The sequence below is a fragment of the Haliotis rubra genome, unplaced genomic scaffold (assembly GCF_003918875.1).
Source record: "Haliotis rubra isolate DU_JTF1 unplaced genomic scaffold, ASM391887v1 Scf47, whole genome shotgun sequence".
NCBI classification, from domain to species: domain Eukaryota; kingdom Metazoa; phylum Mollusca; class Gastropoda; order Lepetellida; family Haliotidae; genus Haliotis; species Haliotis rubra.
Genome location: NW_025767157.1, coordinates 1,712,122 through 1,727,167, shown reverse-complemented (window position 1 = coordinate 1,727,167; position 15,046 = coordinate 1,712,122). Strand labels below are relative to the sequence as shown.

General features: G+C 44.5%; 1 protein-coding gene across 1 annotated transcript; it reads left to right on the top strand.

Moving 5' to 3' along the window:
* The first annotated feature begins 45 nt into the window (after positions 1-45).
* Positions 46-14,542, top strand: LOC124290627 (peroxisomal targeting signal 2 receptor-like). Its single transcript, XM_046727397.1, has 10 exons — positions 46-222; positions 1,928-2,100; positions 3,077-3,112; positions 3,720-3,797; positions 4,426-4,534; positions 4,973-5,082; positions 6,004-6,117; positions 6,332-6,387; positions 13,316-13,412; positions 13,673-14,542. The coding sequence occupies exons 1-10, from the start codon at positions 114-116 to the stop codon at positions 13,739-13,741; spliced, it is 951 nt and encodes a 316-aa protein (XP_046583353.1). The 5' UTR covers positions 46-113; the 3' UTR covers positions 13,742-14,542.
* The last annotated feature ends 504 nt before the right edge of the window (positions 14,543-15,046 follow it).

The window sequence follows — 15,046 nt, the reverse complement described above, 5'->3', positions numbered from 1 at the left end:
CCTGAAAACGCAACATGTGGTAAAACGGAACGTTCAACAAGGGAGGCTACTCTCAAGACTATCCTAAAAACACTTATTTTGGTGGCGTGAGATGTGGGGTTAAGTCGGTTCTCATGTCGGTTACATTTAGAACCCAATCCCGCCATGGATACTCTGTAAAATTTTCACCATACTTTCCCAACAGGCTAGCCTGTTCGTCCTCCCAGTATTATGGCATCGCAGGTATTTTATGCATATGTAAATGATGTTGACAAAAATAAAATAAAAATATCTTGCGATCTGTTCATCAGATTTTACAGAATGACTTAAGGTACTAATTTTTTAAATTTATAATAATCCGCATTATGACATTTAAAGTGATAACCATATGATTATTTTTACTGACATTTACTTCCGACTTGCGGATGTTGATGTAACTCACTTGTCCTACCCTAACTTGTCTGGACAGCTGAACCATTCAGTCAGTACAATGCCTAAATATATTTGGCAGTTGCCAGTTGAATTCAGTCGAGTTCTAAAGTATACAGTGTAGATATTTGAAATTTCCTGGAAAACTTATGGTTCTTAAGGTTATTGTGTATTCCATAAATGAATGATGCAAAACACTTTAACCTCTTTGAGAGGCATTTAAAAGTTAGAGCAGTAAGGGAGGATAACAGTATATGGATGACAAACTGCTTTAATTACAGTGACAGTGAACTTGTATATATGTTTCTCTATCCTCATGCTGTTTATCACTTGCTTGATAACGGTGTTTGAACCTACACTGAAACGCCATTCTCACTGCAATTAAGGATGTTATTCATCCATATATTGTTATCCTTCCATACTTCTAAACACTATACAGATTCTATCTCAGTCTAAGTCGGCGAAGGTGAGGTAGGGTAGCCTATTGGTTAAAGCTTTTGCTCGTCACGCCGAAGATCTGGGTTCGATTCCCCACATGGGTACAATGTGTGAAGCCCATTTCTGGTGTCCAGTGCCGTGATTTGCTGGACTATTGCTAAAAGCAGCGCACAAATCCAACTCACTCATTCAGTAAGTCAGCGAAAATGAATGAAAACTGTGGAATAGTATAATAAAAAAACAGTCATTTTGTTGTCATTGATACTTTTCATTAAGCAAGGTTGATTCAAGTCTTCTAAACACAATACAGATTGTATCTTAGTCTAACAGTTGACAGTTGTCCTAACTGAACCGAGGCAATATTTCACTCATGGCACTCTAATTACAGTGTCTACCAAGTCCATCATTTAACCTGTTAACACAGAATGTGCTCCAGATATAGCATTCCAATTCCTAGTAGAGAGGTGATTATCTGACCTTGTGCTGGTGAATGTAGTTTGTCATACATATGTGTCAAGGTAGCTTGAAGCTTGTGATTGTTTCCTGGCTTTAGGCTAATATATATGGCATCGAAAATAACAAATAACTATGAAAAATTAATAATGTGTATTTATTAATGTGAGAATTTCACTTAATGCATATTTCGATGAACCATGTTGCAATATTTAAGATGCGTTTCTAAGATATATACTTGATACTTGGCAGATACAAATCAATTTGTTAATCATGAAGTACATTTTCAAGACATGCATTCATATGTGTGTGAATGCAAAGTCAAATTCTCTTCAATAGTATGTGTATGTTATTCATTGACCTTCATAATATCATAATCATACTGCCTTTTAATTTTGTTTTTTTAGATATCATATATTTATATATGGCAATATTCATTTAGGATCTTTATTATTTGAGTATTTCTTTCAAAGAAATTAGCAACGTTTTCTCTTGGGGATGTTTTTTATTCTTTAACATCTTTTGTTAAGCTCTGTCAAAGACTTTCTCTGTAACCTGCTAAGAATACTAAAAGCAAGAAGAAAAACAAAAGGAATGATATCTAACTCTTGTGCTTTTGTGTTTCAAGGGTGTGGAACACTGTTTGTATTAGAGCTGAGACAAGACCATTTAGTGGTAGTTCGTACATTTGACTGGAGTGATGGCTTGTTTGACGTGGCTTGGTCAGAAAACAACGAGAATGTGCTGGTGACAGCAAGTGGAGATGGGAGCCTCCTTGTTTGGGATGTCCTGCAGGAACAGGTAGTTTGTTACCATGGTTACACATGGTGTAGAAATTGCAGAAGATTTACCAGATCATAAGCCAGGTGGTCCAGTTGTCTATAACACGTAGTATCATATCAATGACTGATGTAAGTTGAAGCTTGTGATATGTACTCCAAAAACTTGTCATGGAGTGAATCACTCTGACCTGCTAATGTGGATGCTTTCAGGTATTGTCTGAATTTGACATTTTTGAAACAACATGGTGTTTGGACATATCAGGAATGTGCATGTCACATGAATCACCTGTATAAGCCTGGGGATTCTTTGAGACATTGATCATTCATGTCGAGGGTTAAGGTCGTCCTCAAGGTCATGATACAATGCCGTTGTTTGGGCAATATCTTATGCATAGACTCATGGCAGTAGTTATATGATTTGAACAATTAAGCATAATCTTCTGAGGAATGTTGACGGTCAAGTTTACTTACTTTCAATGACTAACATTTGATTCCTTTTTTTAGCCGTTTAGGATGTCATATTTGGATAATATGCTTTATTGACCTGTTAAATTGTTTTTACAATATCGAGGACACATGCACTGTTGTCTTAGGTGCAGCAGTTCATTGTACAGAGTCGCTTCCCTTTAGGCACACCAAAAACCTTTGATCATGATTTGAATCCCATTTTGTCCAGATTTGCTTCTCGTTGTGAACGCCAAAACCATGGTCTAGGGTTTCACCAAAGTGGTAAAATCAGTATCACCTCAGGCTTTCCTGCCACATGAATCTGACATACTGTGATTTGAGTGGAAACTGTTTATCCCAACTCACTCACTCACTCACTCTGACAAACTTGTAACATGTTGAATCCATCAGGGGACATACAAAACTGTATGCTCCACAACATTCCTGTGTGTTACCTTAGTGATTTGACATTGCTTTGGTTCTCCATGATGCTTGATTACCATAGCTACAGCACAGACTGTGACCACTGTCTAATCATTTTTTTCCAGGGTCCACTAAAAGCATTCAAGGAGCATACCAAGGAGGTAATGATTGTAAACAGACATATTATGAATATAAGAATAATTCCCTTAAAACTGATCAAGCTGCAGCCTTCTTTAAATAGTCAACTTCCTTCTTAGACTTTGTCAACAAAACAAAACATAATTCATTGACCATATATTGGAGGATATATTGAAACAAACATGCATACATTTTCCTCTTTTAACACAATAAACATAAAGATCAGAGAGTTTGTACAGCGATGACTGCATGTTGTCGCATTTGTTAATTAAGTACAGACCTGGGCCTAGATTTTCGAAGCTCTCTTAGTGCTAAGATAGTCGTAAGTGCCATGCATTAACATTTACTTACGACTATCTTAGCTCTAAGAGAGCTTCGAAAATCTAGGCCCAGGATAGATCAGCATGTCAAGAGGACGTTGACACAATAACATGTTCTCATCTCCAGGACTGTGGCACTAAATGAGATGAAATATGAAAGAATGTAGGTTGTTTTTAACATTTTTGAGGATGTAAGAAAAAAAACTGAAAAAGAATCATAGTACAGATTAAGTATTCAGAGTAATTTTAGATAATGTTATATTTTTCCACTGAACTGATTTTCTTGAATAAATAAGTATGCTGATTCCAGGTTAATTCTGTTGACTGGAGTCTGACTCGTGGCGAGAATCTTGTGGTGACAGGATCATGGGATACGTTGATCAAAATCGTGAGTTGCCTTGTTGCTGGACTATCTCAGTTATGGCTGTATTTAATATTAACAGTAATGGCTTTGTCATGTGTCATAGGCAAATATTACCCCACACAGTAGTAAGAGTGACTTCCCCTTAAAAAACAACACGTTGCACAATACATGAGCTTCCATATGCCATTTTCCAACTTGAGTTGTGTTTTGAATACCGCGAAATTCCGTATATGACTGGAGAGAAGCCAATCACATAGATGAGCTGAGATCCTCACCATAACGTATATATTATCCACTTAGCATGGAAATACGAAATACCATGTTCACCTTTCCGCAGCTAAACAATGCAGAAAATTGTACTTACCTTGAGCTGAAAGCTTTTTTGCTGAGATCTATGAAAACAATATCTTTCAATTTCATGGTTACATTTAGCATTGCTGTCTGTTACGAGTGGAGATACAGTTATGTCTCTTATCTGAAAAAATGTTTTCAACTCCTTGTGCAGCTTGTATCATCCTCCGTGGGTTTTGCAAAAAGATGTAACAATCAAAGACATGCATCACTTTCTGGAGTTTCTCTCTGATCAAGCTGACACAGCGTGAGACCCAACTCGCTCACTGTGGGATGTTCAAATCTTGTTTCTGTTTCCCAGTGGGACTTACATTCAGCCCAGTCTCTAGTGACCTTCAGAGGTCATGATTCCATCGTCTACTCTGCTGGGTGGTCACCACATATACCAGCATGTTTTGCCTCTGTGTCAGGTATGTTCTTCTGTCCATCGTTCACTTCCAGCAGTAATATGGTGGTGTGGAGGGATGATAGCAGTTGTTCTCGTTGATCTCGTAAACGGAGGACAGCAGTTGTTCTTGAGGGTTGATCTCGTAAACGGAGGATAGTAGTTGTAAAGAGGAGGGTAGTTCTTGTGAAGGGAGGATAGTGAGTGAGTAAGGTTTTACGCTGCTTTTAGCAATATTCCAGTGATATCACAGCGGGGGACACCAGAAATGGTGTGTGTGTCTGTCTCTGTGTGTCTCTGTGTGTGTGTGTGTGTCTGTAAATCTGTAGTACTAGATGAAAAGGACTGAGGGTAGCTGTTCATATTGTGAAATGAAAACATGACTTCGGCAAGTGCATGTGTGATTTGAAGAGAGAGGGAGAGGAAGAGATGTACGTAAATCTGTTGTACCTAACTGTTACAGGCGACCAAACCTTGCGAGTGTGGGATGCTCGTAAACCAAACTTCCCAACTTGTGTTATACCTGCTCACAGTGGTGAGATTCTCACGTGTGATTGGTGCAAATACGATCAGGTGAGTATCACTAGCGATTGTCCATCAGAGGACGTGGGTGGATGTCTTGAGGTTTTACATGCAGGCTATACACCAGAGTAGATGGTGATTCATTCATTCATCCAAGACAAGTATACCCGTGAAGATCTGGGTTAGAATATTGATCTTCAGTAACCCATGCTTGTTGTAAGAGGCAACTAACAGGATAGAGTGGTCAGGCTCGCTGACTTGGTTGACACATGTCATGGGTTCCCAATTACGCAGATCGATGCTCATGCTGTTGATCACTGGATTGTCTGGTCCAGACTCGATCATTTACAGACCGCCGTCATATAGCTGGAATATTGCTGAGCGCTGCGTAGACCTAAACTCACTCACTCCAAGACAAGTGAGAGATGCTTGTATTTTTTTCCAAAATGTTTCATTAATATTAGCCAGAAATAAAAAGTGGAATACTGATATGGATTATGGTATTGGCCTCTACTACACACAGCCTAGCCAATGGGTGCGTGTCTGTTGTTTAATGCTCAGAGTCAGCAATATTCCATCTCCATGGCAACAACCTTTATATAATCGGTGTTTGGACCATACAGTCCACAGACTGATACTATGAACAGCAATACATTGGGGCATGTTCACAAGTCATCAACTACTTCACCAAATCTGAACACCCAATCCATGAAGCCGCCTCATAGGGCTAGCAAATTCAAAAGGTGATTCCTTGCTTATATGTAATCTTAATTTTTGTCATACCCATATATTGTCTTCATTATGTACTGAAAAAAAGCTTTTGAAATATATGTTGTCAAAACTCTGTAAGTATTCTAAACATATGTGTTCAGGAAAGTGTTAGTTGATAATATTTCTAACACATTTTCCAATCAAGTCACAAGAATGCTGTGATGTTGGTCAGTGATCTCTGTTTGCTTGCCTTGTCTCTAGAATGTTCTCTTCACTGGCGGCGTGGATGGACTGATACGAGTCTGGGATGTCAGGAATACCCGGCAACAAGTGTGTGAACTACGCGGACACCAGTATGCCATCAGGAGAATCAGGGTGAGATGCCCATCACAGATAACCTTCATGGATGTTCAAATGTTGCTCGTGATTTGTTGCCTGAAATTAATGGATTTATTGTGTTATTTAATCCCAACAGTCATGAAAAAGACTAATTTCTAAAGCTATTGAATATACAAACTTGTCACAAAATATCCAGATGCACAGGACAGTCCAGGAATGGTTTCACACTATTGCAAATTAACTGTTTCAGACTTCACCGTTCATGGCGACCAAGCTCATCTCCTGCTCCTATGACTTCACAACTCGGTAAGATGTAACAGATGACATCATCTGGTATTTGTGTTGCTGGCTTGTTAGATCAGACTTGCACCTTCACAACAGTTTTGTAGAAATTACAATTGAGCCATGACCTCACTCAATTATTTCAGCTGAAGATTATCTGTAATGAAGTGACACTTTACTGATCAACTTTCTGCAGTGCCAGTTTAATGCTCATGCATTAGTTCCATATATTTGCATTAGGAATGTGCTGGCTACAGCGATCAATTACCCAGAATGCATGTGCAGTTTGAATATTGTGGTTAGTATAGATACAGAATGGATATTGAAGCATGAACTTACAGGTCCCTGTGTTGTACGTACTTATTTTCATTTATGTAATTTTTAACTTACCTTACCATAGGTCTTATGCATATTACCTCAAGCTCCGCTTAAAGAGATCAGACAGTCGTTGATTCGCCATTCTGTAGAACGGCCACCTCGTGTATCGACGAGTGTACAGGCAACGGAAGTGACGTGATCTCCCCTCCCGCGCAAGCTAGCGCGGTCCATCCAAAATCACTTTTACTTCAAGCGTCTTGCTTGTCAGACGTTTTTGTTTCGCTAAGTTTTCAGACACTTACTAATAGTTTTCAGATATTAAAGTTTTTGGTATGTATGTTTTCTATCTTATGTCTCTTCTCTGTGGGTGAAGAACATAATTTACAAGTAACTTCACTTACCTGGCTGCCTCGTGTTTTTTTTTTTTCTTTTCTTCACTTCGGGTTGGGGTGTGTCCCCGCCCGAGGATTTTCCACGCCGTGGCATGTTTGGGTGTTTTGATACCTCTAGGGTTCTTCCACCTTTTGTTTCATGCTTGTTTATGTGTACCTTCTTATTTCTTGCCTAATTTGTGTGTGTTTTCACGCTTTTTTCGGCTCAGTGTGGGGGCAGCCATCTTGGTTGTTTACACACGACTGTCCCACTTTACTTACGCGTGCCCATTCTTGTTGTAGGGGTGCTTCCATTTTTTCGTCCTGCAGGGGTTATGTTTCTATGTTTTTACGTTTCACATTTGTGTGTTACAGCTTTTGTGTGCATGACCCGGCAGTTTTGTTGCATCTGCAAGGTGCAGAAGTCTGCCAAGGACCCACACCCCTGGTGCCCAGACTGTGCGACTGTTGCCTGTTCCATTGACGAGCGCTGTCACTTTTGTACTCAGCTGTCCGGCGCAGATTTCAAGGCCTACCTCAGCGCCAAGAAGAAGCTTTTGTCACAACGGAAGAGGAGAATGTCTTCCCCTGTTTCCTCTGTGGACTCCCCCGTCTTCTCCCCTCGTCCGGGTCGGGACGCTCTTCTCCGGTGATAGATCAGCCGCCACCCCTGCGCCTCGTTTGCTGGCGCCTTCGAAGCCAAAGCCCGTCTGACGCCTTTGTTGACCTATCCCACCCGGACGCTTTGTCGCATCCGGAGGTTCAGAAGTTGCTTCGGACGCTCCTTTTGCCGGCAGCTGCCGGAGCCCAAGCTAGCACCGTTCCAGCGCCGTTGCCTAGCTTTGTTCCTGCGCCGGCGCCTGTGGCACTTGATTCTCCCGTTGCTGACTTGTTGCTTCAACCAAGCGTCGATGCCCTACGCCGGCGCCCATCGCGGACGCCGGGCTATGCCGGCAGCCGGCGACGCCGGCAGCTTCATGCTGGCGCCGGCGCCTGTACGGCCGCCAGCGCCAGCGCCAACTCCGGCGCTTTGGCGAGACTACGTATCCCCAGGAAGGCTACAGTGTCTAGAGAGGAGGACCTACAACGTCAGTTAATGGAAGAGCGCTCCCGCGTCCAGGGCGCCGAAATGTTCCCATCGTTCTCGACGATCTCGTTCCAGGTCTCCTCGGCAGCATCATCGGTCTAGGAGTCCTCGTCTTAGTTCGGATACTTCTCTTCGCCGTCGTCGGTCTGACTCAAGGTCTCGCTCTCCCGTACGTTCCAAGGATAGGGAGAGGCTCCACGATCACCGATCGCGTGGTAGGCGATACCGTCGGTCCCGTTCAAGGTCACCTCCTGTTCGCCGCTCGCCGCGACGTCCACGTTCCCCGACAGTTACTTTGAGTGCTGCTTCTCAGTTGTCATCGGTGCGCCCGGGTCAACGATTTACTGCTCCTACCATGTCCTGGGAGGACACTGAGGAGTGCTATTTTTCTCCAGATTATAATGAGGAAATGTTGCAAGAGGATGATGATGATGGGGGCACCTACCTCCCTCTCTCTGCTGTGTTCGACTGGATTGCCGACAGACTGCCGGATTGTCCTTCTCCCTCTTCAGGTTCGGCCGACCCGAAGGCTATTCGGTCTTCTCCGGAGTTACTCCTCCCGCCTCACCCGATGGTGGCCGATGCTGTGGCTTCTTTGGACGCTGATTTTGCTACTTTGTCTCTCAATACCACTATTAAGGCTCCTAAGTCACATAAAGGGACTACAAGATTCATAGTTTGGATTTTGCCGATGGAAGCGCGGCTCATGATGAGTCCCTCAAGCTTATCGGCTTCCCCACAGACATCTTACCCGAGTGCAGGACTCCAAGATGTTGGCCATTGATGCAGAACTCAGCGGATGTTGAAGCCGGTATCAGCGTTGGCCTCGGCAACCCGGCTGCTGCTTGGGATTTGACGGAAGACAACATCGTCAAGGTTAGAACATCTTACCACCCTGTTTCAATGGCAGGGCAAGGTGTTGCATGATTTGCTGGCGCACCTCCGGGCGGCTCTGGCCATGACAACGGTTGTTCGGCGGATGGGTTTCCTGGAGCCCTGTTCTTGGCAGGAAGAGTTTAAAAGGAAACTGTTAAGAGCCCCTTTTGCGTCTCGTTTCCTCTTTAATGACGGCATTCCGGAGGTGTATAAGGAACACGCAGAGCTTACCAATACGGAGGTTTCTTTTGTCTACGCTCAAGCATTGAGTTCGGCCTTCGTGGCAGATCATCTGCAAGGGGTAGAGGGAAGCCGTTACGTCCCGAAGAGACTCGTCCGCGACGCCTCTGGCAGAGGACGGGCCGTGGCAGATCCGAACCTGTTTTTCAGCGCCGTCAGCAGGATCGTCCCCGGACCCTTCGACGACGCCGGCAGGGGTAGGGGGAGGCGCCCTTACTTCGGTCGCTGAAGTTGCGACCCAACACGACTGGGACCTCCCGCCCCCAGTCGTGCCGGTTCGTCCTACTCCAGTAGGCGGAGACTGGGGATCTTCTGGCCCAATTGGACAATCCTGGAAGACCCGTTTATCACCAACATTCTCAGGACCGGTTACAAGCTGCCAATCGCCGTGTCGCCTACTCTGACTTCAACGCCCCAGTCATGTGTGTATGCTCCAGACCAACAGTTACTGCTAGCAGACAGCATCCACACTCTGTTACGCAAACAAGCTATAGAGACAGTGCTAGACCCCGACAGTCCCCGGGTTCTACTCACCAATCTTCCTGGTTCCCAAGAAGGACTCAGGGAAACTACGATGATTCACAACATGGCAGTTTTCAACCACCTTTATCTTTCGAACCGCCACTTCTTCCATGGTGTCCTTGGAACAGCTACTGAGCCAAGCATGCGCCCAGGGTCTGGTTGGCCAGCCTCGACCTTCAGGATGCCTACCTGCATGTGCCCATTTACCACCGTCACAGAAAGTACCTGAGGTTCTTTTTCAACGGGTCCCACTACCAGTGGAAAGTGCTTCCATTTGGAATTTCCACGGCCCGTGGCTTTTACTCGATTACCTCGCCGATCACCCGGTTCCTCCATCTCAGGGGCATCGACTTCGACCCTTATATAGGCGACTGTCTCATGAACCACCTCGACCCTCAGTTGCTTCCCGCCAAAACAGATGCACTTTGCCATTCATCTCTTTGCAGCAACTGGGATGGATTATCAACATAGACAAATCCCACCTGGAGCCGTCCCAGGAACTAACGTTTATCGGAGGCTTCTTCCTGACACATTGCGACCTTGTCAGGATTCCGCTAGATCGCTGGAGAAAGATTGTCAGTTTCGCCAACCGAGGTCTATCAGCCGCTTCGTGCTCAGGGGAGTGGCAGTCCCTCTTAGGTCTCCTCACCTCAGCCCAGGACTTGGCGCCAGAGGTCGCTTTCATGCCGGCGTTACAGCTTCCTGTTGCCTTCCATCCAGGCGGACGACCTTCAGTTGAGGTTCCTTTTGCCCCTGCATCTCCACGCTTACCTCCGTTGGTGGACTGTCGAGTCGAGCGTCTGCGCAGGAGTCTCCTTGACAGAGTTTGTTCACGATCACGAACTGTTCAGTAGATGCGTCTCTTCAAGGTTGGGGTGCTCACCTCCTCACGACCAGACCACCTCGGGCTGTGGTCAGGCACCGAGCTAGGATGGCACATCAACAACTTGGAGCAGTCATTTTAGCGGTTCGGACACTGGGTGCCTCTGTTGCGGAACACCAGGCTCCTGATAGCGTCCGGACAATTCCACGGTGGTGTGGTTGATTCACAATCAGGGGAGCGACCAGGTCAAACAGTTGTTGGAGCAGACGTTCCAGCTGGCCAGTCTCCTGGACGACAATGGCATCAGCGCCAGAGCCCGATACATCCCAGGGTGCAAGAACGTTTTGCAGGCGGCTCTCTCAAGGCCGGCAAACCGTCTCCAACAGAGTGGATGCTACATCCAGAAGCGTTCAAACTTCTTTGTCACAGTCACGACCAGCCCTCTGATCGACCTGTTAGCGGCTTTCGCTTCAACACACAGCTGCCGTATGTAATGTCTCCGATTCCAGATCCAGCGGCATGGGCGATTGACGCCATGTCCTTGTCGTGGGAGGGTCTGGGCGGTATGCGCCTTTCCACCACCAGTTCTGTTGCCAGCGGTAATAGCAAGGGTCAAGCGGACAGAGACGATTAGCCTGCTTTTGGTCGCGCCTTGGTGGCCAGCCAGAACCTGGTTCCCAGATCTCGCGCCCGTCTAAGCCTATGGAGTCCGCAGAACAGTTACCAGACTGGCCTCACCTGCTCAGGCATCCCCACAGTCGACAGTGGCATCCCGATCCGACTCGGTTTCATCTGTCTTTGGTTGGATCATCTGCAAAGGCGCTGAAGGCCAAGGGCTTCTCCACGGTGTCGCCAAGGTTATTGCTCGTGCTCATCGAGTCTCCACAAGATCACTCTATGATGATAAGTGGGTTTCTTTTGAGAAGTTTTGTGCACAGAAGTCCAAGGACCCGTTGAAGGCTTCTCCTCAGTTTATAGCAGAGTTCCTTCTCTTTCTTCTGAAGTCCCGCGCCTCAAGGGCAACACTATAGGAACTTATTTATCGGCTCTTAACTCCGTTCTGGCGGTCAAGTCGCGACAAAAGATTTCCAAGGTGCCAGAACTCATCGCCCAGCCGTCCTCAAAGCGCTTAAGCTGGAGGACCAGAAGGCAAAGCTCCGTCCCTCGGCTTGGGACCTAAACGTCGTTCTTCCGTCATCTGAGAGGTCCCCTTATGAGCCCTTGGACCGCGGCTTCTTTTGAGAACCTCTCCAGGAAGACAGCCTTTCTCTTGGCCCTGGCCACAGCAGCTAGGGTTAGTGAGATCCACGCATTGGATGTCACCAGGGTGCGTTTTGAGCAGTCACGGCATGGTCTTGTTCATCTCGGACTGCTTTGGGATTTCGTGGCCAAGAACCAGCTGCCGGGACAACCGGATAGGATCTTCTCCATCCCTCCTTTGTCTTCCATTCTAGGACCTCACGACGCTGAGGAACAGCTGCTTTGTCCCATGAGGGCACTTAAGATTTATATTGCCAAGTCATCTTCCAGGAGGCAGTCTCAGAAGAGACTGTTCATCCGATTGTCTTCTGTGGCCAAAGGTGAAGTTAATAAGAATACGCTTGCGCTCTGGCTCGATACTACCATCCTGACCGCCACGATCGCCAAGATCTGCCTCATCCTACAGCCACTAATCCGCATGAGATTAGGGCTCTGGCATCCACCATGGCTCTCCACAGAAACTGCACCGTTCCAGCCATCATGGAGGGTTGTTTTGGAAGTCCTCTACTGTCTTCGCTAGTCATTACCTCGCGGATTTGGCCGTCGAGGGGCGTGGAAGGTCTTCAATCGTTTGGTCCACTGGTGGTTGCTCAGCAACTCACCCATCCTACCCCATTAGGTAACTACTTCTTCTTACCTTCTGGTCTTCAGGTTAACTTACACTCTGGGTGTATTTGTTTTCCTTAGGGTTGCCTTTAGTTACTATCTGTCTCCTGTTCCAGGCGCCTCCTGCGACAGTCTGGCGATTCAGTAGTTTCTTCTGGTTTTCCCTTGGCATGTGGGTTTTTCGTGGGACGGTCCTCTGGAGCCCGACAACGCCGTCCTACTGTCGAATCCTTATGTATAAGACCTATGGTAAGGTAAGTTAAAAATTTATTAAAATCTAAATATTTTAGATATTTAAATACTTACCTTACTATAGGGCGGTAACTCCCTCCCAACGCTGGATGCTCCTCCCCTCTCTGGGCTCTTCGGACCTGGTCAGTAAAAGTGATTTTGGATGGACCGCGCTTGCTCGGGAGGGGAGATCACGTCACTTCCGTTGCCTGTACACTCGTCGATACACGAGGTGGCCGTTCTACAGAATGGCGAATCAACGACTGTCTGATCTCTTTAAGCGGAGCTTGAGGTAATATGCATAAGACCTATGGTAAGGTAAGTATTTAAATATCTAAAATATTTAGATTTTAATAATTTTAACATTCAGGCAAAATTGCAAGTTCTGTTACATAATATTATTTGATGTTGTGTTAGGTAACACTCACCAACTGCATTGAAACAAACAATATTTTAACGAAAGTCCATTTACAGGTGTGTTATCCAGACATACTTGACCGTATCCCTATTATTGTTGCTTTTGGGAAGAATAATTCTTTTTAGATCTGTATATTGAGGGTTCGGGAGAGTTTTGTGCATCAGTGTGGCTACACCTGATTGTCTGTTATGTCATTCAAGGATCTGGGACTACACTCGTCCTGAGGCCCTGGAGGTGATTGAGCACCACACAGAGTTTGTGTATGGCCTGGACTTCAACCTGCATGTTCCTGGACAGGTAGGGTTTAAGAGCCAGTGAAACTAGCCCCGAGTGGTCACAAACACTACCCACTACTACTCAGGATAGTAAGGCGTACTGCTGTTCTCAAGTGTCACTGTGGTGGCCGTGTGAAATTGTTCACTTGTCAAGTCAGTTGCCTCGATTTGATTTTCAACAAGTTCAGTATGTGAAGACCATTACTAATGACCCACACCATGACATTGCTGAAATATTCACTCACTCACTCGATTCTCCTCAAGACTCTTTGTTGTTTGCAGATAGCAGACTGTGGCTGGGATGAGCTTCTCCATGTGTTTCAACCCCAGTCCTGTATCCCAGCACCCTAAGGGTGTCCCAGAATGCTGGGCTAGTTCACAGTGAGAATACTTGAAATTTCAAAATGTGAATTGTATATTTTGTTTTATTTATAATTATGAAGGTAAAACCCTGTAACATTGATTTTAATATTACGTGAACGTGTATATTATGAGTGTGTGCAAATATAAATTAAGTATATTGATACTTTACTGTGATTGAATAAAAATGTATTTTTTGATGAATTGGTGAATTTGATGAATATTGACTATATTCAAGTGTTTGACAAATAAATGTAAGAACAGAGTTCCATTTTATTTGATTACCCAGATCCTGTACTGAACTGTGAACCTTTCCATGTCCACTCAAAAATGGTCCCTGTATCATATAACAATAGATCCATATCCTTACTATGTCAGTAAAGGAATAGTCTATGGACCATTTTTTAAGTGCAACTCTGGTCCTGCTACCTCAGCCTTTTATGTCCATGATCCCTTATCTAGTCATGAATACAATTATTCTTCATCTGTCAGTTTCATTGTACATGTCAGTGGATTTCACAGGTTTTCCATTCCATCATGCTTTGTCCTTTTATGCTACAAATGAGGAGGACAAGTGTGTTTTTCCTCATAATGGATATCAGAGAAACTTCTGATGCTGTTTCTGTGCTGTTAGATGTTTGAATTTCCACTGATGGGTATCCATATCATTGTCATTTGTCTTGTATTTGTTCATGTCAACATGTGTACTCTTTTATCAGGTATCTACATCAATCTTTACAGGTCCCTTTTCATAAATAATCAGAAAAATAATTATTAAACAACAAAAGTGATTTTGTTTGTTTTGTTCTTTCACCATGTGCTTGAAATTGTCCTAGCACCTGGTTATCAGCAAATAACATTGCTTTCAATGGTGCTGCAGCTGTAGTTCAACAACATGAAGACTCGGCTGCACACACTGAATCAACATAACACACAACATTCTCACACCCATGAGTCATATCTTTTGGTCTTAAGCCCTTTACTGCAAGCACTGGTATTTGATCAATGCATGTTTCCCAAGTCAGTGTTTTTCCATAGGTCACAAACCCCTTCTTATTTTACTGACTTTTCACAATGAAACAATCTGTTTTGTTGACTCGCATTTCCAAAATGATATGTAAATGGATAAAACAATATTTTACTCTTACCCAACTCCTACTATGTAGTGAGTGAGTTTAGTTTTACGCCACACTCCAGCTATATGGTGGCGATCTGTAAATAATAGAGTCTGGACCAGACAATCCAGTGATTAACAGCATGACCATCGATTTACGCAATTGGGAACCAATGACGTGT